Source organism: Lycorma delicatula, chromosome 2, assembly GCF_047948215.1.
Source record: "Lycorma delicatula isolate Av1 chromosome 2, ASM4794821v1, whole genome shotgun sequence".
NCBI classification, from domain to species: Eukaryota; Metazoa; Arthropoda; class Insecta; order Hemiptera; family Fulgoridae; genus Lycorma; species Lycorma delicatula.
The window spans coordinates 117,470,370-117,497,467 of NC_134456.1; the positions used below are offsets into that span (position 1 = coordinate 117,470,370).

The 27,098-nt window shown below is 26.6% G+C and overlaps 1 protein-coding gene across 2 annotated transcripts in view; it reads right to left on the bottom strand.

The window, feature by feature from the left end:
- Window positions 1-374: 374 nt before the first annotated feature.
- The window catches only part of sty (sprouty signaling antagonist), a 105,271-nt gene continuing 78,547 nt past the window's right edge, over window positions 375-27,098 (bottom strand). For both annotated transcript variants that reach the window (XM_075356155.1, XM_075356154.1), the window contains exons 2-3: window positions 12,076-12,187; window positions 375-7,997 (exon numbers count right to left, since the gene is read on the bottom strand). In XM_075356155.1, the coding sequence (XP_075212270.1) occupies window positions 7,186-7,941 (756 nt within the window). In that variant the 5' untranslated portion in view covers window positions 7,942-7,997; window positions 12,076-12,187 and the 3' untranslated portion in view covers window positions 375-7,185. The remainder of the gene's footprint in view (window positions 7,998-12,075; window positions 12,188-27,098) is intronic.

Sequence of the window (27,098 nt, forward strand, 5' to 3'; positions counted from 1 at the left end):
AATCATAATAATAATAATTATAATAATATATACAAATTACACAAAAGAACAAAGCTGCATTATTAAATTTATCTTTATACTATAATTTTATATATATATACATGTACATCTATATATATTTTATTTTTAAAAAGGATAATCTGTTAACTTATTTTTTTTACAGTACAGCAGATTTATTTTGTTATGTTTATATAAATATTATAAACTGTGCCTTTTAAAAGGCCCAATAAAAATAATTATAATAAAAATATGATATTACTAAACAATATTTTTATATATATATATATATATATATATAAAGAAGCATTACAATAATTATTAACAAGAAAGAAATAAGAATAATATACTTATAATAGTAATAAACAATCTTTTTTCGATTTAAAACAAAGTTATATAATATGAAATTAAAATTATATAAATAATTATAAATAAAAACACAGTAATTCTTTCTTGGTAATAATTATGTAAGTGCATGTACAAATTACTGATTTATCAAAATTCAAACACGCAAAAAAATACAATAAAGAAATCGGAAGACTAGATAATACTGAAACACTTCAACGATCATTTTACTACCTTACAACATATGATAGGACCATTACATGGTTATGATTATAGTATAGTTTATAGACAAAATTATGACCACCTATATTAAACAAAACTTAGTCACCGTGCCACATTGTTATCTGTACTTCATAAATTTGCGATTGTATCACTTTAAATCTATTTATTATACTGCCATTTATTGGTTTTATATAATTGTACAAAAAACATATATTGTTATACTAATTTTATTATTCAAGAAATGTAAAAATTAATTTGTTAAAACATATTAAATTTACATTTTAAAATATTGAACACACATGAAAAGGAATCGGAAAGGTCATTCATAAAAAGGAAGAAAATCTAGTAATAATAACAAACATAATAAAAACATGGCAAACATTTTTATATACCATATTTTAAACCTCAAACAGATGAGGCAGTTTCGCCCACACATCAACCCACAACAACGGTGTAAATGTGAACACCACACGATTTCACTGGCTGTTACTGCCAACAATGAATCCTTCACCTTAACTTAAAATAAAAAATTATATGAACCACCTTAATATCAATTTATATATATATATAAAGATGGAAAGAGTTTATAACAGAGATGTATGTCAAAATATAAATTTCAGAAACTAATTTAAAATAAACTTATGAAAAAACTGTTAATTTAGTTTATAAAATGCAAATTAAACACTAAGCTAACTAAATTATGAAAAATAGAAAAAGAACATGACAGAAAAGAAGCATTTAATAGCATAAAAAACAAGAAATTAAAAAAATTTAAGTTTTTATCAAGAATAATAAAATGATTTCATAAATACTATTTATTTACAATGTATTTTTAGTTTGATGCTTGCAAAAAAAACTGTAAAATGAATTGATAATTTTGGTATTAAAATGAAGGTATTAGGTGAGAAAGAACGAGTAGTTTTTCTTGAGGTAGGTAACTTCTCATATCAAAGACCCAAAGTTCAACACATGACATTTAATTTTTAAAGAGAACTATTATATGACTCACCTAATTGGCTGGAACAAAAACATCAGTTTAAACAAAAAAATAACGTATTTGTGAGAAAACTCCAATATCACATGTAAAACTTAGAATATGGCAATCCTAAAATAGTAAACAAAATGCACATTCATGAGCATATCAAAGTAAATATTAAAAAAAAACATAACAGATTAAGAAATCATTAAAAAAGGTATTTTCCTGTCACTCTCATAAATAAGTTTAAAACACAAATCATTTGTACTGCTTATCTAGAATGAGTGACCAACATAATTCAGGAATACGTCGTACATATACATAAGTAAATAAATAAGTAACAATTTAACAATGTGACAAGGTGATGAACTACTGAATCCTACACGTACGTACGAATTAAATATTATAAAATAAAATATTTTAGTGCCAGTCTGTTACAGAACACGAATATTACGGTATACATAAAATATTAGCAGAAATAATTATTAATAACAGTAATATAATAATAATAAAAATATCATAAATAATAATAATAATATTAATAATTTTAATGGTTGTAGTATAATTAATTATAATTATTAATAATAATAATCGTAGTAGAAATAAGAGCTGAATTAACTGGTGTATGCTATAAATTAACATAAACAGGAATGATTGACATTACTGAAAAATAATAAATAAATAAATAAAAATGAAATTTTAAATTATAAATTTAAATAACTAATATAAGAATATATAAGCTGAATAATTAATTATTAATCAAATTATTTAATAATGTATGTATTGAAATACAGAACAACTTTTTTTTGTATCCAAAAATTGAATTTTACTGTTTGAATAAAATGCTAAAGATATTTTTAAATTTACTTTTTATTACAAGTTAATTGCACATTCAATACAATAGAATGAAAAAACTTCACAATATAAATGCTAAATTAGAGATTCATTAAATTTTTTGGTCACTTTTGAGGCAACTAGGCTACATATTGTGGGTGCAATTTTGACAATTATTAGGAATCTAAACAATCAATTTTTAAGTCTGATTTCTATCTACGTATTAAAGTTTAGGTAAAGTATTAATGAGGAGGGCATTAATACATCCAGATAATTTTATGTTCCACTTATTTTATTTTTAAAATAGCTCCTTTAATGAGGTAAAGGAAGGTAGGTTGCTTGTTTCTTTTTAAAGTGAGGTAAAAAAAAAAAATAACCAACTGATAAAACTCAAATGAAAGATAAAGAACAAAACAAACACTTGAGATGTGATAACTTATCCAGGTAGATAATTTTTGTAAAACTAATTTTGAAGTAAAACTAATTTCATTCATCTATTTATTTGATAATATTAGAAATACGATGTCTTTGAATAAATCTATCTCTCTACAAAAAAATTACTATAAATCATCTTTTTATTAAATATTTTATGAAATTTAAAGAAAATTGAATAAATAAATAAAAGTCTAAAGTATAAAATTTAGTGTCTAATGGAGAATCTTAAACCAAACCAGTAGCGAGTATATCACAACTATAATAGGGGAAATTAAAAGCAATTAGGGGATAGTGTCAGTCATATTACCTTCTTGTATACAATGGATGTAAGTCATCGGTTTAGAAGGCAACATATATTAAAAAAAAATATATATATATATGTAAGTAATCAGATTTCTTAATTCAGACCTTCAATAATAATTAAGTAAACCTAGGTAATTTTTTTCTTGAATTTTTAAGCAAAAAAATATTTTAATCTTTTCTACTCAAGGAGGATATTAATTAATAAATTATAATGATTACTGTTCTTTAAATAGTCCAATTATTTTTATTAATTTATAACATGGTGTTAATTATATATAAGTTCTTCTATTTATATTTAAACATGCTCCAAGTATATTTCATCAAAGATAATTGCTAAATTATGTCAATGAATATTTTAAAATTTTAGAATTTCACAGATTTCTTTGCTTACAATAAATATACAAAATTAACAATAAGCAACAATTTACAGGATACACTTAATAATTCAATAAGATTCCATAATTATTAAAATTAGGTTATTCAAATCCTCTGAATATGATGACATTTTTTTAGAATAATACAAATAATTTTCTTAATTTCTTCATGGCTGGATCCTATGTTCCAACTGATGAATTTTTTTAATAAAATTTGATTATTTAAATTTACAAATATTTTCATTTATCATTTACATCTACTATTCCCCTTCTATCTTTTCTACTGACTCTAACCAAAAAAGAGGTCCTTTTACCATGAATGAAAATAAATTTCATAGAATTGAAGAATGTGAGATAAGCATTTCAAACGAATTATAAATTATTCTAATAAAACCATTTTTATAGCTTTTTCTTCGTAGATAAATTACATAAATTTACAATAATAAATTCAGCATATAAATATTACATAGATAATAATACATTATTTAATAAAATTATAACATTGTACATATAGTCTACATGATTACACAAATATATATATATTTATATATATATATTATTAATGGACATAGCAGCACACAAATGACAATGGTAAGAATATAATATTACAGTATTATAGGAACGTGTACAATCAGTCAGCAAACCAAAACAGAAAGCAGAATAAAAAGAAATCTGGAAAAATAAACAGATACAAAGAATTTTTTGGAGCATGCCGCACATAAATAATTAAAAAGTATAAAAATAATACGACTTACAACAGAAAAATATTTTGTTTAATATATTATTACAATAATAGAAATAAAATATATTACAAGTGAGAAATATAAATTGTCGATAGATTGTAGAGATTCACACTAAATTATTACACAATATCTGTAATCATGTACATAAATAAAATAATTACAGGCATCATACATAATTATGTATTTATTAAAACATATTATTATTATTATTTTTCTTTTATAATTTTAGTAAACATTATAGTTTGAATAAGTTATATCAGGCTGGATAAATAAAGCAAAATATTGTACTAATATAATTATATTTTAATGTAAATTATATAATAGGTATGTTTATAAATTATTTACAAATATATATATATGTATATATATATATTGAAAAAATAGATAGAGAGCATCATGTATTCAATTAACAGTGTATAAATATTATATTGTATTTCTTATACACTTACAAATCAAGGCTAGTTGAATTTATTGTGCGATTAGTTATCTTAACATTAAAAAAACATACATATATAATGTAGAAGTAGTGAGAAGAAATATTAGTAATTAGTTCATCTTAATGCCCAAAAAAATAAACAGAAGTATAAAAAAGATGAATCTTTTATTACATATGTATAAAATAGTTTTGTACGTTTTCCTCACATAAATAATAATAAATTTAAAAAATAATAATAATAATTACTAAGTGTTCTAAGTAAAATAACCTTTAATAATCTTAACCTGAGTATTTGGCCAATGCCAAAGCCAATTTATCCAACCTTCACTAAAAAAAAAGAAACAAAGAAAAAAGTATCATAAAATAAAAAGTTGTATGCTGGGCAACAATCAATCGTATAAATATTTTTCTGTACAACTTAAACAAAAATCTGTTTATCAAAAACAACGTCACATTTTAAGAAAATAAAAATATGTTAAAACTGGGCTAACTGACTTAAAAAGTTAATTGATGCTTGAACATACTCGTACATGCTATAACTACTTTAACTAAACGTACAAGTGGAACAAAGAGAAATTTGTACAATGTTTTTTTTTTAATAATTATATAATCAGCTTGAAAATGTTTTTATAAATAAAAATCTTTTTTAATGTAAAATTATTACTTGAGGGAACAGTTTTTTTTTATAAACATATAGTTTCTTAAAAACTGTACACATGAAAATCGGGGACTTTAACACTTACACATTACTCCGTATTACGAATGACAATAAAAAAATATTTTTCATACTTTTTAACAAAAACCACTTACAATATCATAAGAATACTACTTCTTACTAAAATTAAATAAAAAAATACAAATACATTTTTCTGAAGAGAAATCTACTTACAACTCTATTCAATAATTTCTCTGACAATTCATGACTAGTTTGTTAGACGTGTACCATTAGTTTTCACATAAATTTTTTATCGCTTTTATTAACTATTACTTTTATACACATTCATTGCATTCATTGTATAACCGCATAATATTTACATCGAGCTGAGAAGTTATATAAAGTAGTTCCACTATTAAGCACAGCACAGGTCGCTAGACTTGACTTGCCTGAAACATTGTTCTTTATTGGAGTTTCAATGACTCCGTCATACAATATAAAAATTTACATTTTTACACCTTCTGTATCCAGTGCACTACTATAATTAACTGTTATTTACAGAAATAATTTGTTTACAGCTAAAAAACTTTAAAAATAGTAAGCCCAGTAAATAAATGTACATCACAATCACTGATAAAACAAAATAAAAAATCAAGTCTTCCTGAGAACATAACTTTTAGGAAGAAATAATTTTTTATATATTTAATCATTACTACCGAGCAATTAATCAATCCAAAATAACATTAGATTTATTAAGTTAATTAATAATTTTTATTAATATTAAAAGTAAGTTTTATGGAATAAGACACAAAACATGTGGATTAACAAAAAAAAGCTAATTATCAAAAGAGGTAGACTAATTAAATGATAATAATTGTAAAAAAATTGTAACAGCCCAACATACAGTCTAAAATTTAAAATTTTTTGTTTTTTTTGCAATAAACAGACTTGTGTGAACAATTAAAAATGTTTAATGCACTGACATAGTAATTTTTATTTATACTAGTAGTAATAGTAGTTGTAGCAATAGTAGTGTAAGAGAATTTGTAACGTAATTACAGTAACATTAAATTATACAATGGGCCATACTATATTACCAGCATTATGTCATTACAAAATACAGTCCCTGAATTCAACCACTTAATTATGGTATAGTACACACTAACATACGAGAATTATTAATTAATTATTATAGTTAATAACAAATAGTATAATTTAATTAAATATAATTAGTTAATGTCCATATCAGTTCGACAATAATTATTAATGTATGCATGTACATATATCTATATATACATACATACATACATATATCTAATTAACGACTATACTTCTATTTCGGAAACAAGATATAACGAATATCTGAGGGGAGGGAAAAATATATATATATATATATCAATTTATTTATATATATGTACTATTATTTACATATAAAAACAAGATTAAAATATAATATCAGTTTTTAAATCCGTGGCTATATTTTTTCTTTTTCTTTTTTAATATTACGAGCCAACGGTTTATCCATACCTAACACTACTAAATTAATTTGGTTTAATAGGGCTCATCGAATACTGAACAGTGTTCGCACAGCCTTATAAAAATAAATATATTAACAACTATATAAATATATATTTTTTTATCGTATTAATCGTTTACATGCAAATTACAATATTTTGAAAATATAAATATATGTAGTATATCGTTAAGTCGCTTGTAAACGATTATTAATATCATGGTTACAATAATAATTACAATTTGAGTATAAATTATAACACGATAACTTTCAATACAATTTTCAAAAAGAAGTGAAATGCAGACGATAGCGAGCCACTGTACAGTAAGTCAGACGGGGAAGTGGATTTCTTTTAGAACTCGGGGCTGGATCGTAGCAGTCTCTTCTCGGGGGGCTGATTGTTGGTATTAGGGTGGGAATGACAGGAGCAGCCCCTATGCGAGCAGGCGGCGTAGCAGGACTCCGATAGCTTGGCGCAGGAGCGCAACGGCCAGTAACAGCAGAGGCACGGGAGAACAAGCGTCGCCACCGCCAGACAGGCCCATCTCGAGGTCCTCCCGTGGGGTGCACAGGAGCAAGGATCGTCCGCAGGACACGGTTCGTCATCGTCTCCGTTACCGCCCCCGCAGTGGTATAACGCTGCTTTTACGCAACACAAGCAACTGCCGTAATCGACGCAGGTTTCCACCGAACACAGACAAAAATTATCGCACAGCCACAACGATGGTACCGGCCTCGGCTGCCGACAGGCTTCGCAGCGACATTTACCGCACTCTCTGCATATGATGGAACAGTCCGAGACACTGGGCCCCCCTCCATCTCTAACATCTTTATGAGGTTGTTTCACTACCACGGCGGTGGACGTAGAGCGGTGATGGTGCGGCACCGTTGCCGCGTGTGAATGCGAAAAAGAATGAGCAGCCGGTTGCTGCGGATGGTGCGGCGTTTTCGCCGTCCGCAGAGGCGTCTCCACATATTCGTTCGTAGCCCTTTGAAGGTCCGGCCGGGGTTGCGTCAAAGTGACCACCCCTTCGTGTTGCTGTTGCGGCCTGCTGGGCAGGTGCACTCTGGCCACATCCCCCAGCCTGTCCCTGCTTTCTCTCTCCATGTACTCGGTACGGCTACCTCAACCCCCACATTTCACTGGCACACTCTTTTCGCCACCTGAAACACAAAAAGAACGTTCGTTCAGTACGGCCGAATATAAACAACCGAAAATAAAATTATCGACTTAGATAAGAAACGCTTACTATAAGCGGATCCAGTATAATTTACAAACAAGATTCTGGCGGCGTGACGAAACTAACGAAAGCCACTACTATGCGACGACCCGTATATCAACAAAGGCAGTGATAACGTCTAGTGTTTAAAATTTAAAACTATTTTAGAAGTAGTCTGAAACTGTAATCTGGGAATAAACTAAGAAGAGTCACGCTTCAGAGAAACGAGAAAGTAATTCACATAAAACATCGATTAAAATTTATTCATACAATAAGTAATAGATTTTTAACCACAAATCGAACTAAATTTAATAAATATAACGTTTTCAAGACATATCATAACGCCTTTAGTTATTTTATATCTGCAGAGAGTTATATTTATTAAATTGCTTCTATTGATCGCTAAAAAAATTAATAATTAATTAGTAATAGTTTACAAGAACTCTTTTCATCAATTTTAAACAAAACATAGCTTATTTAAGTAACACTGAGGAAACATTTATATTAAACCGCGTACTGTATGCATTATTAAACATAATGTATTCAAAACACACGACATCGATCTCTATATACTACATGAAAATACAAGATGGTATTGTTAAAGTAAACATAATAACGTATAGTTTTAATAAATCTACTAAATATTATGTATAGTATCTTATAGGATTTATATTACTCTACTGTAAGGTGAAAAATGATACAGTAGGTCTTATGAGATCAAGCAACCGGTTGGCGTGCAAGAGAAGCATATGAGTTAGCAAAAGAGAGACAGAACGAACGAGAAAGCGTGAGAGAGGATAAAAGTAAGAGAATAAAAAGAAGAATGATGGAAGGGGGTATGTAAGGGAGGAGGTCGGGTCGAGTTTGGCAACAGCTGGCTGGGAGCATGCCCGCCCGGATTCCAGGAACAGATCACGTGACCCTCCACTTCCGGGAAACGCTACACCAGCTGGTTGTAGCTGTACGCTCTCATACAGCCTGTTGTTGGCTAGCACTGGCATATACAGAGACAACAGCAAGCATTTACTACAGTACATTGTTAGTACATCAAATCTAACATCGATAAAAGGAAGTACGTTAATATTAATTTACTTACGTTATTAATATTAATCTTACAAAATTGTTACTCTGACAATCTGAAATAATAATCGTAAAATAAAACATTTCTATTAAATATGTGAATGATTATTTTTTCAACAAGTAATTTTTCTATTTACTAGCCTCTAAAATGATAACGTCTACTGTGTGCGTTATACACACTATATTATTGTTACACATTAATTAAATTTTATGAAATTATACGTAAGTTATGCGTAAATGAGAAATAAAATTCTAAAATTTATAAAGCTCATGATATCTATCAGTCGTTAATATATAAAAAAATCTGATCCAGCGAGTACTAATCTGTAACAAATAATTTATCACAGGAAATGCCTTAGAATTTTTCGCAGGTTATTTAATTTTTTAAACTTTTTTAATGAAACTGCAACATCGATAACATTTTCAAACTTTTACAAAATCTATTTAGTACCGGTAATAAATAAATTATTTCATTTTTTCTAATTTTAAAGAAAGCACAATCGGTTTATTATAAACAATGAAATTTTAATCTGATTGATTTGATAACATTCGATTAAAGAAAATTACATAACTACATAGAAAAGCAAGAGTAACGACACAAAAAAACAAACAAACAATAAACCGTTTATAATAAATATGAGAAAATTAAATTGGATAGAATTAATTAATTAAACATTAAATTTTTGCATCCCTTATAGCCTACTCCTGCGCCTGAATTAAATTGTTCTTTCTTCAGAAATTAATACCATTAATCTACAAGCATAGAATGTTATTACAATTGATTGCAAAATTAATCTTGAACACAAAAGCGCAATTTAAATACAGTACTGTATGTTGGATTATAAGTGAAAAAATAAGTCACAAGTTCAAGACTAATCTATTATTTTATTTATTATAAATTTTATAATAAAAACATAAATTTACTTTTATCACAACAGCTAATTAAAACAATTAAAGCGAATCAACATAACTCATTTTTAAACTATTTTGGGAAATAAATTCATGGAAATACATTTTTCTTACGATTTAATTTTCGTAACCTTCTAAATAATGAAGTTTGTATCGAAGTTGCAGCATTTCATGCGGTAAGTTCCGGGTTCAAATTCCGGTTAATCACTTATTCCCTACAAAGATCCGTAATATATTCCCACGTATCAGCTTTATTCATACTTATTTGCTGAAACGATTACAAAAAGGCATTCGTAAAATGTATAATTTTTTTTTATTATTAATTTATAGTCACATCAAAGCGTAACAGTTATTGACAATACCGTAAATATTTTATTTAGCAGGTAACAAAAAGATAGCTGGATATAACAATCCTAATAAAAAAATTAAAATTAAAATACTAGATCGTGGATACCGGTGTTCTTTGGTGGTTGGGTTTCAATTAACCACACATCTCAGGGATGGTCGAACTGAGAATGTACAAGACTACACTTCATTCACACTCATACATATCATCCTCATTCATCCTCTGAAGTATTATCTAAACGGTAGTTACCGGAGACTAAACAGGAAAAAGAAAGGTATCTAAAAAGGTAACAAAAAGATAGCTGGATATAACAATCCTAATAAAAAAATTAAAATAAATAAATATTCAAAACATTCTCATACCCTCAGAGTAAGAAAGAGGGAAGAAGTCAAGATATATTTTTCCTTCCAGCAAGGTTAAATGGAAAAAGAACCGAAGGTCCTTTTTCCATTTAACCAGGACATTACAAGATAAAAAAATATATACAAAGCAAAATCCCAGAAAAATAATAAGTAAAATAAATAATTAATAATAATTAATTAATAATAAAAGAACTGGAAAAAATATACATTCATTCATAATAATAAGTAAATAAATAAAAGAGACAGAATGAGATTATACCACACCCAGATATATCAATAATAATAATAATATTACTATTATTCGAGTAAAGTTTTAGTGAAAGTGGCGAATAGAGAACGTCCACACATCTGTGGGAGTACAGAACATATTTAAAACCACTCATACAACATAAATGACTCTAATAGTCTTACAAAAAACATATAATCACTGCTAGCAACCAACCAAAAAATCACATGTATCATCATTAAATATATTATTGTTACTATTACTTAATATTCATATCGAAGGAAAGCAAATTAAATCCCTGTCATTAAATCTATTAACTTTTCCGTTAAAAGTATTAATCAGAATTTAAAAAGTCTAATATATATATTTCTCTTACGTTCAATACATAATTAACGGTAGGAATATATCACACATTGAAATAAATACATATCTACGCTAAGTAAGAATAAAAATACTTGTGCTGGAGACTTCAACAGGAGGATCGAGAAGCATACGTTTCACCGCCTCCAAATCGATTAACTCCGCCTCCAGACACCCGAAACGCCTACACAAAAAGCCGCCTCCTATCCTGAATATAAAATTTGCCGTTGCGTCTCAATCTATATCAATCTACGCACCATGAAAAAACTCAGTAGTCCATCAAAGTTACGCATAAGTATATTATAAAATGTAATATTTACGCCATTAATTACAAAATTAACAAATACGTAAAAGACGATCTACTTATATATAACATTTTATTCGTATAAAATACTGTTATAATATAATATAAAACATAGTCTAATTAACCGAGAGAAAAAACTCTTTTCATTTATTTAACTAAAAAGGTTCTACCGATATTTAAAAAAAAATCATATATAGAAAATATAATATAGCAAAATATTACGTGAAGTAAGAAGATAGTAGTTTACGAATAGTCCGTAATTGTAGGTAGCATTCATTTTTATATAAACACAGGTACACTTTTAATTTTATTTTGTGTAACCCCTTAGCAATAAGTAATTTTGCTATTCTTACACTATAAAAAAATAAGAAATTTAAGTATAATAAAAACGCTTATTTATAAATATATATGTACATCACTAATATTATATCTTACTTGCTAAGTGCGTTAATATAGTAGGCAGTTTAGTAGTCTGTTTACGAGGTATCAGCGTTTGAGACAGTCGTCTATTATGCTCGGTTCACCACTTAATCTGCTGTCTCCAAATCTGAAAAAAGAAAAACAAACAACTGTTTAGAATAATAATAATTTTATGTTATCTTACAGTATTTTTTATATTATAACACACACACGAAAAATATCTGTTTTTATATCTCCTACGATCTTTGCTTTTATTTGTAATAAGCTTAATCCTTTTCCGAGAGCTTATATTTAATTTCCGGGATAACATTTTATTTCGAGTATCCTATTGATAATTACTAATTAAATAAATGTCTTTAGTGAATATTAGGAATACACCCTTAATAAATAAATGCATAACCAGTGTGAGTTATATTCGTCATAATGGGACAATTCAGATAAGTACATTTTTTCGTGGTATATAATCGACATTCTGTACAAAATATATCTACTTGTTTCCCGGCAATAATTAATAAGTAAATAAAGTGGATAGGTACTGGCCTCTACCGGATAACTACTGAAATAATATAATGATTCTCTAGTGTTGCCTAGTCTTTTTATAGCTGATATTAGACCCGAAGAAGTCAAATACTTGATAAAATAATCATTCTAATTGAGAAAAAAACTACTACATAGTGTAGCCTATATACGTATCTTAGAAAATAATAATTTCTGTATTAAATGAATGTGTCAGAATTTCGTTATATTTTAATAACTCAGTAATACACATTCACACGCGCACGCGCACATACACACACACATATATATATGGAATGTGTATATAAATAGACATATATAGGTTCCCGATACATGTCTGCAATATATTACTGTAATATACTATTGCAGGTTACTTTGATGAAAGCACATTAAATTATGCAAATTTAGACATATTCAAATCAAACCGAAATTATATGATTTTACAAGTAGTCGGCAGCAAATCTCCGGACGAACTGTTCAGTTGGTGGCTGTTGATATACTCATATTTTACTAATATATTCGTACCTGATGACATAAACTTGTTCCCGAAAAATTTCGTTGTAGAAGAAAAGAAAAGATAAAAGACGGATTCAAAAAAACAACGGTATTAATATAATTTTTTGAATCTATATAAGCAACTTAGAGACCGTGAAAGATTAAAATTTTAACGAATAAAGTTTGTCGAGATTACTTTCATTGTAAACAAAAATGTAACCACTAACATAAATAGTTATTTAAAGAATTAAAAATAATCATTAAAAATGTCTGTGTAATATACGCAGTACAAATAAAATGGGATCAAACAAGTTTACAGGAATAAGCAGAACATCACAAATACATAATGTTAGTTAAATCATGATATGATTTATCACTGTATATAATAATGACACTTAAATCTTATTCTAAACATATTATATTTCACATCCGTTAAGAAATAATCCAGATAAAGCTTTAATTATAATTATTTACTAGTGTGTGTGTATGTACGAGTGTGTGTATGAATGAAATCACTATGAATTACAAATATTTAAAGATCTTATCTAAATGAAATTCTTACCATAGGAGAAAAAATACAATAAAGAATTTATTGTTGTTATTTAAACAATCACTTGACTGTTTAACACTTATATATTAATACAAAAATATATGTAATATAAGTTTTACGTGTAGGCAATTAATTTAACGCAGCAGACAAGCAACAATTACTTATTATTTAATCCAAGATTCGTATTTTTAATGAAAAGAAAAATAACAAATTTATTTAAAAAGATAAATAAACAAAGATATTCTGTGAGTTACTTGTCTATTATACATTATTTTTCTTAAATCTGCTCCAAAAATTGCCTGTAAAAGTGAAAATGGACTACTATAAAGTAATTTACATCTGTAATATCGAAGTTCACGATTATTATTCGACATCACCTGAAACTAGAATCAATTAAAAAAACTACCTAATACTGCACTAACTCAAATAAAAAAAAGGGTAAATTAACGATTTTATGCTTAAATTGTAGGATAAATACAGCTTTTTTTATACGTAATGACCATTTGATCGCTAACTAAATTCTAGAGAATACGGAAAAATAAGATCCTGCAACCGACTGATGGTTAGCAATTGCAGCAATAAAAATCAACGTAATAGATGTTTCCTTAATACAAGTAAGCATGACCGAAATTAAGTTATTGCGAAGTTTACCGTTAGGTAATTTACAGGATTAATACATCTGTATCAATTAAACCTGATTAGAACAAGTACCTTACTTCTTATGTTCTGTAATGAACCCGTCCGAGTCAATAAATGCGGAGAAAGAGGAAAATGCTAAGAAAATACGGGAAGTGTGAATGTACCGCAGGTAGCCAATAGAATATCATTCTTTTACCCTAGGGCTCAATATAAAAAAGTTGACGTGCAGTCTACACATTATTTTTCGGCTCAGGTCTTATATCATATCCTACTAAACATAGTTTTTACTAAAAAGAATTCAAATTTTTAATAGTAACAAGAAAATTAATAAAAATTTCGCAAACGTTGTTCAAAGGGCTTGAAGTAAAAATATTTTCCATGGGATTTCAAAGACACATCACCTACATGTACGAATTATATCTTAACTATTTCAATCAAGATTTTAGTTATATACAGCAATTAAAATGAATTATTTAGCTAATGTATACGTACGATTAAGAATAGTATTATTACTATTAACATACCAAACATTTACTCGGTATATTAACAGATCGATTACTAATAAATCTTATACCTGAATCATAGTTAAAAAATAATTAATACAGAAGTGACAAGAGATGGGAAACAAATGCGTAACGTTAGAAAATCAAAATCGGAGAAAAAATTGAATTTAACGAAATCACAATTATTAGATACAATAAAATAAAATCATACAAGAATTACTAATGAAATAAAACTTTATTTTAAAAATTAAAAGAAAAATATATAGAATTTTAAATATTTACATAACATATTAATAAAACAATTACCAATTACTAGACGGAAATTCAAATAAAATTCAAGGATAATTACACAGGAATTGTATATAAATATACATATAATATACATACAGAGCGTAATATTAAACAGACATCTAACTTCCCAAGAAATTATTTTTTTCATCATTAAAATTCCTTCCACAAAATATTTTACGCAAGTTTTGTCAATTATTTTAAGAAAAGATTATGTAGTTTCTAAGGAAATATGACTACTTTGCAATGCACGATAAATATTTAAAAAATAGATGTAATATAAATATATAATCATAGTTCCATTTGTATTCATAAATTTTATTTACTAGAAATTTTGAATAATATATCAAAATGAGAATTATAGTTTTCGTAGAGATATTAATTAATTTGTACGTAAGACGTAGGTACGTAGGTAAGATAATTTTAAAAGTATAATTATGTAAAAGTGAATAATTGTAAATATTAACGTACTTTGAGTACATCCTACACCTGAAAATTAATGAACACAATAACAAAAACTTTGTAAGGTTTAATCGATACTTAAAATTTTGTACTTTTTTTATTCGTTTCAATTTCTCTATTCCCAATTAGTTCACGTTTAAATCTCTCTGCAACTAGCGTCCCGATAGCGGAAAAAGACGTTATGCAACAACGTGTCCAATTTTGTGAAGTTTACAAAACAAGACATTTTTTTAACTTTTGTTCTGAAATAAATGGTTTTAGGACAAATAAATTTTTTTATCTGCTTTCTCAACCAGCTTTCCTAGATGAATGTTCAATATTAAAAAGAAACTTGTATAAATGTAAGAATATTAATTAAAACCTATTTTACTCTATGACAGTTATATTTTTTATCCGATTAAAATACTTCCTCAAAAGGTTTAAGTGAAAAATAATGAATAAAACGATTGAAAAATGCGCTATAAATATTACATTTTTACCATTTCAATGTGGCAAAGGTTATTTTATATGTAGACATTTTTTGTACTAGAATTCATTTAAGGTCCAAACCAATAGACATGTGTCTATTCGTTTAAAGCAACCTTAAAAAGAATAATCTGTCTTAATTTAAGATTTAAAAGACGTACTCAATATTTATGCTTTAGCAATAAATCAAGTAGCCCGGTTTTAAAAATAAATGGTCTGTACTACAGAAAAATAATAACAATAACAAAAGCAGCCCATTATTTCGTGTCAGATTACTCAAAAAACTTTCATATTTATAAACAAAGATATGAAATCTCTTAATTTTGTTTCATTCTTCATCTGTTTTCTTAAATAAATAATATCTTGGAATTATTGTTTTAATAAAACAATGTTTTATAAGCTAATATCTTAAGCTCTGTTGTTTCTATGGCTAAAATTTATTCTGAGCAAAATGGTACCTCATTTGTTCAAATATATTTAAAATAACCAACTTAAGTGCAACACTCGATTACCATGAAGAAAAAATATTGGTAATTCAATCTTATTTTGTTAGATTTAAACTATGTTTTTTTGATGCTAAATAATTAGAAAATTACTTATAGGATAATTTAATGTATTTTGTATTAAAGAGTCAGTACATAATAAATTATTTACTTCATTAGTACCTTAAAAAAATTGTCTAAGTTTTCTACGATGTTCTGATGGTTATCAGGAGATTACGATTTCGACACGCATCAAGATAATAAAAGATGTCGTACAAAATATAAATTTTTACAACCATTTAAATTGTTCCAATTTAAAAAACCTTATTTTTTCACCATCTTTCCAGGTTTATTTTCATTATTTTTCTTACTCCCTAATCAATCTTTTCTTTTTCGTATTGGCAATAGTTCGTTTATTTAAATAAGAAAAGCACAAAGTACTTACGTGATCGTGATTTAAATACCTCTCTTTCTGTAGTTTCGGAACCACCGTAAGGCATTATTTCAGATGATGAATGAAAACGACGTGTAAGAATGTAAATGAAGTGTAGTCTTGTACAGTCTCAGGTCGACCATTCCTGAGATGTGTGGTTAATTAAAACTCAACCACCAAAGAACACCGGTGTCCACGATCTAGTGTTCAAATCCGCATAAAAGCTTTTACCAGGATTTGAATATCTGGGACATGAAATACGCTGAAATTTTTTTAACTCCGATATTTATGACTTATTTAAATATATAACTTATTTAAATTTAATTAAATAATCATTTATTTTACTATTTAAACAAATTATGATGTGTTTCAATAAACCAGCTTTTTTCTGGTCAAATGTGGGAAAAATTCGGGATTTTTCTGTCTTCTACTATTTCACTATCTGTATCATAGTAAATATGTACGCTAAATTTTTACTTCTTAAAGCAAGTAAAAAAAACAAACGCATACAAATTTGCCTTAACACAGCTTCAGAATGATAATCTTAATTCATTAATACCATTATTTTAATTACAAATTTAAAAATAACAGGCTTCAAAATTAACTAAACATTTAGTAAAACGTCGGGTATTTGTCAACTACAGCATCGTGGTAGCAGCACTATGCACATTAATTACTATGGTAAAATTGTTATCAATAGCCAAGGTTACTCGTTATCAAAAGGAAGTCTACTTATAGACTGAACTCGACAGTATGACCTTTTCATAATATTAAGCGCAAACAATCCTTGTAATGTTAAGTGTCAATATAAAAATATATAAATGAATGAAGAAATACAAATAAATTAAAAAAAGAAAAAATTATATGACATCAATAGCGTCTCACAATGATTAATAAAAAAAATAATAATTACAATTACAAATATAATTATCAAATTGTTATTCAACTTGAAATTAAAATCTGTAAATATTTAAGAAAAAAAGTTAAAATTATCAGTTTTATTTTTAATATTAGGACTGGTGAAGTTATTTATACCGTTTACATTCAGTCAATCTATATTCTTAATTAAATTTATAATTTACAAGTTATAATTTTATGATCTATAAAAGAAATACGTTTTTTGTAGTTGAACTGGACAAATAAATTACGAATCAAGTGACATTATGTTAGAATGTATCCGATAGAGAGCAAACGTCCAATGAGACTTTTGCCCTTCTGCCAAGAAAATTATGACACTAAATATGAACAAAATGTAACATAATACACGTGACTCGTCCAAAACTAATAACGATTTAATATATTTTTTTTACGTATTTTATTTAAATTTTATCTATAGTTCGAATTCATTCAATGTGTACAAGTACAATAAAGGTCAAATAAGTTAAAAAGCTAAAGTAACGTGTAAGACTCCCTTGCTTTCACACTTATATACGCATCTTAACAATTTCCAAACCACAATATATGATGCGTACACGGGAATTTCATTTATCTGAATATTTCCTATTCATTTACACGTTTACGTGGTAATAGCTGCGGATGATACAGAACAATAAGATGGTAAGCAAGTAAATATAATTGTGGATACAGATTCAAAAATACAAATGAGTTTAACAGTTAAGCGCATAAATTAAAAAAATAATTTAGACTAGATTTCAATGGAAAGAAAATGGTTACAGTTAACAGACATAAATGTAGAATAAGTAGTTTAATAATAATCTTAAGCAAAATAAAACTAATAAAAATGTTCAATTTCTAGTTTATAAGTAACAGAGGGCGTAAGAATTTTATTGCAACTTCTATGTAATTAGAATGGAAATACATACATCTAATAGTAATTAGTAAAAAAGTTTAAATTTTACTTAACGTAAAAAGTACAAACTTTTTATTGGCAGAAAGAATTCTTATAAATTAAGGCCTCGATCATTTTTCTAATCATAATAATAAAGTGCTGTATTAACATTAACCATCAAAAAAATAAATAAATAAATAGGCTGTTAAGATTCAAAGACTCAACTACGTTATATTATGATGTGCCAAAATTTTTCATTTATTCCAGAAATTGCTTGAATAAAAAAACAACAATGAATTTTGACAAAGCTGAGTAACAATTAAGAAGTTTTTGAAATATAGTTACTTTTTAAACCAGCTGATGCAGTTGAAATTGAACACTAATGGACAAACTGTCCATTAGTATAAAAGTCTATTCTTTGTATAAAGTTATTTTTCATGTAACCTAACAAAATTCGTTAATTTAAATTCCATAATTTGCTACGTAATATATTTTTTATGATTTATCAATGAATACAGTTCACATTTTCACAAGCAAGCTATGTTTTTTTTTTTTTTTTTATTAATGAAAGCTAGAATAATTTAAATGAAATACAAATATATTTAATCTTGGAAATGTTGGAGTCGAATGATCGGGTAGGCTGTTAGCCTTCATAACTAGGCAGTATACTCATATGTATGATACAGATATTAAGTGTCAAAATTTCACAAATGGAAAGAAACAGCTGAAAAATTGCAACTATCATTTAAAGATCAATTAATCAAAGGATAATTACGAGAGTAAACACAGGTCGAGAGTTCTAAGGTTGAAATCCTAATAAAGGCAGTTACTTTTATACGGATTTGAATACTAGATAGTGGATACCGGTGTTCTTTGGTGGATGGCTTTCAATTAACCATACATCTCAGGAATAGTCGACCTGAAATTGTTCAAAACTACATCTCATTTACATTCTACATATCATCCTCATTCATTCTCTGAAATAATATCTTCCACTAAAATAAATAAATAAATAATTAAAAGAAATTAATAATTTTTTAACTATATTTACTCGTGGTTTAATTAATAAACAGTTCATTCAACAGAAAAATTCAGTAAAAGTAAAAAAAACTGAAGTAAGACTGTAACGAAAGGATAATGTTCGCCAATTTTACATTCAATATTCAAACTTAATATTTATTTTTTTTCTGTTTAGCCTCCGGAATCACTGTAAAATATTAGTTCAAAGAATGACATGTATGAATATAAATGAAGTGTAGTCTGGTAGTCTCAGGTCGACCATTCCTATGATGCGTGGTTAATTGAAACCCAACAACCAAAAAACACCGGTATTCACGATCTAGTAGTCAAATCCGTAAAAAGGTAACTGCCGTTACTAGGATTTGAATTCTCGACTTCGAAATCAGCTGATCTCCAATGACAAGTTCAGCACTAGACCAACCTGGATTTTTTAAAACTTAATCTAACATAATTTTTAGGCTATATTAAAGTAAAAGAACTAGAAACCTACTGAAAATTTATACGTGTTTTATTTTAGAATAATTCTGAATGTTAGGGGAAAAAATTACCTCGTAATTTCATTAATTCAATTTTATTACTAAGGCCAAATGTTCGTGATAGTTTAAATTTGGGTTAAAAAAAGGGAGAAAATACGCCAATATTTTAGTTAGTTAATTATCGATCAGTTTTAAATCTGAAAGAAAACTAACAAAAGATTTTGAGTTTTATAAATAAAATGATTTTTTTTATATTATAAAATGCAACCAGTAAGTAAAGAACATTCTTTCCAATTTTTGGTATAAACAACCAAACAGAGATAATAAAAAGCTATATTTAGTAAGAAAAAACTTAACTGGTAAATTCTCACAAATATTAAACAAATGTTTGCCGAATTATTAACAATAAGAAAGGAAATGTGAAAGTGTTTAAAAAAATTTATTTACCAAGAATTGAACATTTTTTTGGAGGTAAATTGACAAAAACTCATCAAATAGTCGATAAATTGTTACAAACCAACACTCATCGACGACTACACTTGTATATGAAGTGAAAACAAAAATAATAATACACTATAATAAAAAAAGTCAGCAATTTTACTACTTCTCTAGAAAGATCCATCAAAACAAAACTGTTCAAAAAATGTCGGTTTAGAATCTCTTAGTCTGGTACTGATTTCATCGACTGACTTCTAAGAATTTTTACGGTTGGAATTTCCATCCGATCTTCAAGAACAGTCATTACTTTTTTCAAACATCTGTTTAATGTTACAACCCGTCTCTTACGTTAAGAAATAATCGCATTGTTTCTCAGTTTCGTTTTTTACCCTTCTTTATATATATTATATGTTTCTATGAACTTGATTACGCTGTAATAAACTAACAAAAATAACTGTAAGAAGAAATAATAAAAAAATAATTATCGTACGTGTAACACCAATAACTCGGTGATTTGTTATAGACAAACATTTTCTAAACGTTATAGAATTCAAATTAAAACCATTTTATTAGTAAACGTGCTAATAATTAAAACGAAATCCTAATAACAATATTATAAAGTTTAATTACAAATAACGATAATAGAATTTCGTAACGTCAAAATTATGACAGAAACCTTGATTAGAATACAAAACGAAAATAATTACTAATGAACATAGATTATACTTTTTATATTAATTATAATTAATATTGTCAGCAATATGTTACACCCAGCTAAAAACTCATAAATAAAATATTCATAATTTTATATGCAATTAATAACAGACTATCTGTTATTTTACCACAATCTTAACCAGAATTATATACATTTTTTTTAAAATTAATTTGTGACGATAAATTTGAAATTTTCAAGAGTATTTAAAATTAATCAGTACCGAATATCATACTCTCATAAAATATAAAAGTATTTTTGAATGTAAAAGATATTTATTTTTGTTAAGAGTAACAGAGATTAGTGTACATAAAATTATGCACTACATATCAATGAATTGAGCAATGTATAATCACAGAATATAATTATAAAGAGTTGTGGAGTAGATAGGTAGCTAAAAAAATCGGTTTTGATAAATCTGTTATAAACGGGCAGCAATGAAAATGTCCAAGAAAAATTGGTAATCCCTCCTAGTACCCTTTCCAATTTATTAAAAACATCACAAATTATAAGTTTACGATTGAAGAAATGAAATATAGGAAAAAGAACAATTCAATACGAAAGCGGATTCCAATCGGCAGTAGAAAACGTTTTGGTTTTAAGTACAAAAAAGACATCAGTTACTTTACATTTAATTATAAAAGACAATCGGGGCAAAAAACCCGTGAAAAATAATTTCTTACTGAAATTGAAACCAAATTTTATTATAACAACAATTATAATAACAATCATGTTAGCTCAGAAATATATTTTAACAATTCCCCTCTATTTTTCTTCCATATTAATAAATATTAAAAACAGGCAAATAAAAAACAAACTATAAAGGCTATATAAAGAAATGGGTACAATTTATACGTAATTCAATTTATAAATACTGTAAAATATAAAAAAATTCTTATCGTTTACTCATCGATCTACTAATTTCCCCGAAATTCAAAACTTAAAATTGTAAGATTTATTTCTTTAAGATTATAACGACTAGCTAAGAAATCTTTTGTATTTATCTGTTAAATCCGATACGAGGTAATATCAGAATTTGAATAAATTTCGGTTGAGCAAAATTTTCAGAACGGTTAAAATGTTTAAACCAAGGTAGTTAAATCTAATCAACTCAGAAATCAACTGAAATCGAATGCAGAAATTAACACAACACCCTTCCGTACAAATGCGAACTTAATTTTCAATTATAATTTCTTATACAGCAATTTTTTTTACGAAAGCTAAAGAAATGAAACTTTTGCTTTTTTCATACAGTTGAAGTTGGATCCCCGAGATTTTTTATTCACATAGAAGCACCGTTAGATAATTACATATATCAATTAATAATTAGTTTTGAATTACAACTAAAATTTGAAAAAAAAATATCTGGAAACTGTTTTATAGTGTTTTGTTAAAATTTCACAACGAAGTGTATTCTACACATTCTTTTATAGGAAAGGTTTCAAATTCCACTCACAGTTAGAGATGACAGTTTTTCAAATGCTAAACATTTCCACGCTTCATTCTCTCTAATAAATCGGCATCAGAAGGGCACATGGCTGTAAAAGTCCCCCCAAACCCCCGAAAAAATGAGAAAATCCAGCATTTAAAAAAAAATAAAAAAATATTTATGGGAAAAGTCGAGTTTTAAGAACTTTAGATTATCTTATGCCTTATTAGGAATATAATACTAGCTAAAAAATCGTTTTAATGATGTAATGTCGAGATTACGAGTTACTAAGATAAATAACCAATGGTTTTTTTTAATATCTCTCCCTTATGGTTCTGCCTGAAAGAATCACGCATTTGAAAAACCGAGAAGGCACGAGTTAATAATATTAATATATAAAGTGGCTGACATTTAGTAATATTGAATTTTCTTACCTTCACTCGCTGATTCTTAACGCCTGATTTCTTTAAAACCCATTTCATTAAGATCGATCATTAAGTACGCCAAAAATGTAGTTATTCTGAACAACATTCAAAATATTTAATTAAAACTTAAAAGAATTCCAATTTTTCCTTTATTAACGATGTTGATTAATGGAATAGATAATCTAGGGATAATACGAAAAAGGACTAGAATAGGTCTTAATTTTTTTTTTTTTTAATTTTATATAAAGGAAAAAATACGGAACCCCATGACACAGTAGCTTATGATACAAAAAAGGTTTGCATTTTGTGTTGCTTGCATGATGGATTGATTAAAAATTGAGGTAACACTCGTCTACCGCAAAATTGGTAACGAATGGTATAATAGTCTGAGATTTTCTAAATAGAATATAATTCAATTATTACTAAAACATAAATAAAAACGTTAAAAGAAATTTATACAGAATCAATATTTTACAAAAAAAAACGTACATAATTCATTACATCTGTTCTAACATAAATATTGGGAAAGTTATAATGTAAATTAAAATATTAAATAATGAATGAAATGTTTTTGAATTCAAATAAACCAGCACAAAATAAAAAAAAACGTTAACAAATAATAAATATTATTACAAAATATTTATTTAAATATAATTAATTTAAGAAGTTTTAAATAAAAATATAGATATATTCGTTTTTTTTACCGACAGTAAATGTTTTTTTAACCGTATGTTTTTAGCTAGGTTATATATTAACCTTGACCTACACTAGCTTTTTAAGATATTTTAAAAAAAAACTAATAAATAATCAATCTAGTATTTATTTGTTAAATGTATTAACGTATAACAAAGTAATATTCGTAAGTGATTAATTGATCAGATAAAATGAACGGAGCGATAAATAAATAAGTGAAAGATAATTTATATTATAAAACAGAATACAGATGTTGCTGGTATATAGCAATATACAGCAACTTTCTTCCTAAAGAAAAAACCAAGTATTACTTTGTTTTTATTTTTGAATTTTAAACTGTTGTAACTGATAATCTGGCAAAGGAAAATATTTATTAAATTTTGAGATTCTACAATTTCGAAAAAATTCGATAAGTTATATTTTAAATTAGAACCTTTTTTTATTTTAATTATTCACTTCAAAAAAGCGTTGTTTATATTTTTTTTTTATAATGCAAGAAAATACACTCTTTGCATCTTTATTGTATAACCAATCTCCACGTTACGTACATTTTATAAAGCAACAATTAAAAAAAAATTACTTAATTAAATATTTATAGGATTATTTATACATATGCAAAGATATGTAATTTTATATCAAATATTAATATTAAATATAAGAAAATTGTTACCTAAATTCCCTACTGTAATATTGAAGTGTTTTTTTTTCAAAATAATAAACAGTTTTACAATAATAACTAAAAAAAAAAAAAAAAATACCAATTCATAAATTTACATTGGCTGAGAAAACAGAAAACTATTGCTAAAACAACAAATGGATGCCGAAATCTAACTCGGAGTGTAACCGAACTTAAAATTTATTTATCAATCACCTAACGATCGTACAACGGTTTACTCAATATTAAAAAAAAAAAAAATGAATATCCAAAACAGGAAAAAATTTTAGACATCAGTTTATAAAGTACTTACCGTCACCTGTAATGTAATTTTCAACCAATTTTACCAATATAATATTTAATGTACAAAAACATTAAAAAGAAAATATACTATTCAATAAAAAGGAACGAACAATGATATTTATAGATAAACATGATGTACTACCAAAATAAAGACTTCTATAATTCTAGATAAATTAATTATAAACCTTTGTAAATATTTTATTAACATTTTTAATTAGAAATTTATTTTCTAACAATTAACAGATAGAATAACGATTAAAAACCAAATAGAAGCTAATGAAAGAACAATATTTTCAGTTTTATTTAAAAATTTAACCAAGATACATTGTGTTACATACATAAATAATATTTATAAAAGAATAAATTTGTTCTTCACTAAGTAATTAAGTTAGAAATTACGTTTTCTTACTCGATAATAAATAACTTACTAACTAATGATTATGGCTAATTGATAACAGAATAACAAGGCAATTAAAGCGATATAGAATATGTTTGAGAGAACTTTTGAATACTAACAAACACATTGTAATAAATAAAAAAAATATATTAAAGCGTAACAGGAACAATAATTCTTTTTATCGAGAAATATCAGTAGCTCTCTACTTTTTTTTTTATATTGTAATCAGAACGATGGTAAAAGTAATGTAAACTATCAGCTATAAGGAAGTAAAAATCTTTTTTGGATCCTTTCAATCTCTGCTTATATGAAACACATTCAGTTCCTATACAAACAATAATACCGACATAGTTCGGTTACTACCTGATGGTAAATACTGTTAGTAATAGGTTAGTTCTACACGTATATCTAAAGACCAATGTGGAGTGTGAGCGTGAAAAGAGGAAAAAGGCAGGATATAAATAGATCAGTGAAGTACAAAAAAGTTTTAATACCAGTGAAATATTAATATTTTGAATTACTTGTCCACGGCTTTTTATTTGTAGTGTAAAAGTATACATATTTAAATCCGGGTTTTTCCTTTGCACCAATAAATAACTTATATATCTATAAATTAACTTTATATTCTCGGATATTTTTCTAATTTACAACAAATGAAGAATTTTTATTCGAACTTTACATTTCAAAAAAGTGAAAACAGGCATTCATTATTAAAAAAAAATCCAGATAGTAGTTAAAAATCTAGTTTTATTTTTTACTCATACTTCCTAATAAAATTAACATAAATCGGGTTTTTGATGTTCTTAGAAATTATAGAAACGCAACAGTTTGGAAGAAAGAATGTTTAAAACACAAGAAACAATAAAATTAAGCATTATTTTATTACAATTTAATTTTGGTACACAAATTACATTTAAATAGTAAAAAAAACTTTCATAAAGATCACATACTGACATTTTGATATCAATACGAATAAAATTATTATACAGATTTACAACGAAAAAGTGTTAAATCATTTTTTATTTATTTATGTTTTATACAAAGCAATTCAAACAAAAATATATATCACATATCTTAACCAAGCAAAATAATCGGCGTAAAAATTTATTTTTCCCCAGATACTGAAGAATTCTAAGGTTCAAATCCTAGTAGAGTAGTTATTTTAATACGGATTTAAGTACTAGATCGTGGATACCGGTGTTCTTTGGTGATCGGTTTGCAATTAACCATACATCTCAGGAATGGTCGACCGGTTTGGTGATCGGTTTGCAATTAACCATACATCTCAGGAATGGTCGACCTGAGACTGTAGAAAACTGCACTTCATTTGCATTCATACATATCATCCTCATTCATCCACTGAATTAATACCTTACGGTGGATTCGGAGACTAAACAGAAAAAGAAAGAAAGATACTGAAAAGCTTTCCGAAAAGAGACTTAAGCTTATATACGGAAATCCCTTGTCCATCCGAAAAATTTTTTATCGTTTGTAAAAATCAAAATAAATAATTAACAGTTCAAGCTGTTAATTACCAGCTTGATTACCAGTTTAATTCGAGCTTTCGAATTACCAAATATCATAATATTTAACTTTTGTAATAACTAAATTTCTTTTTGTATGCAATTTACTCACAAATTAACAAGTAATGTAACAAAAATGAACAAATAAAAAAAAATTGCAAATAAACGTCACCGTATAATTTAACAGGACTAATGAAAATTTCTAAAAGAAATGTAGCGTTACTCTGTAGGTGAGAAACTGAATTAAAAAAATAATAAATTGATAACTTATGTTATGAATACCTTCACAAATAAATTAACCGTAATATTGTATGATTTTTTAAATTACTGAAATCAAGAGGTAAT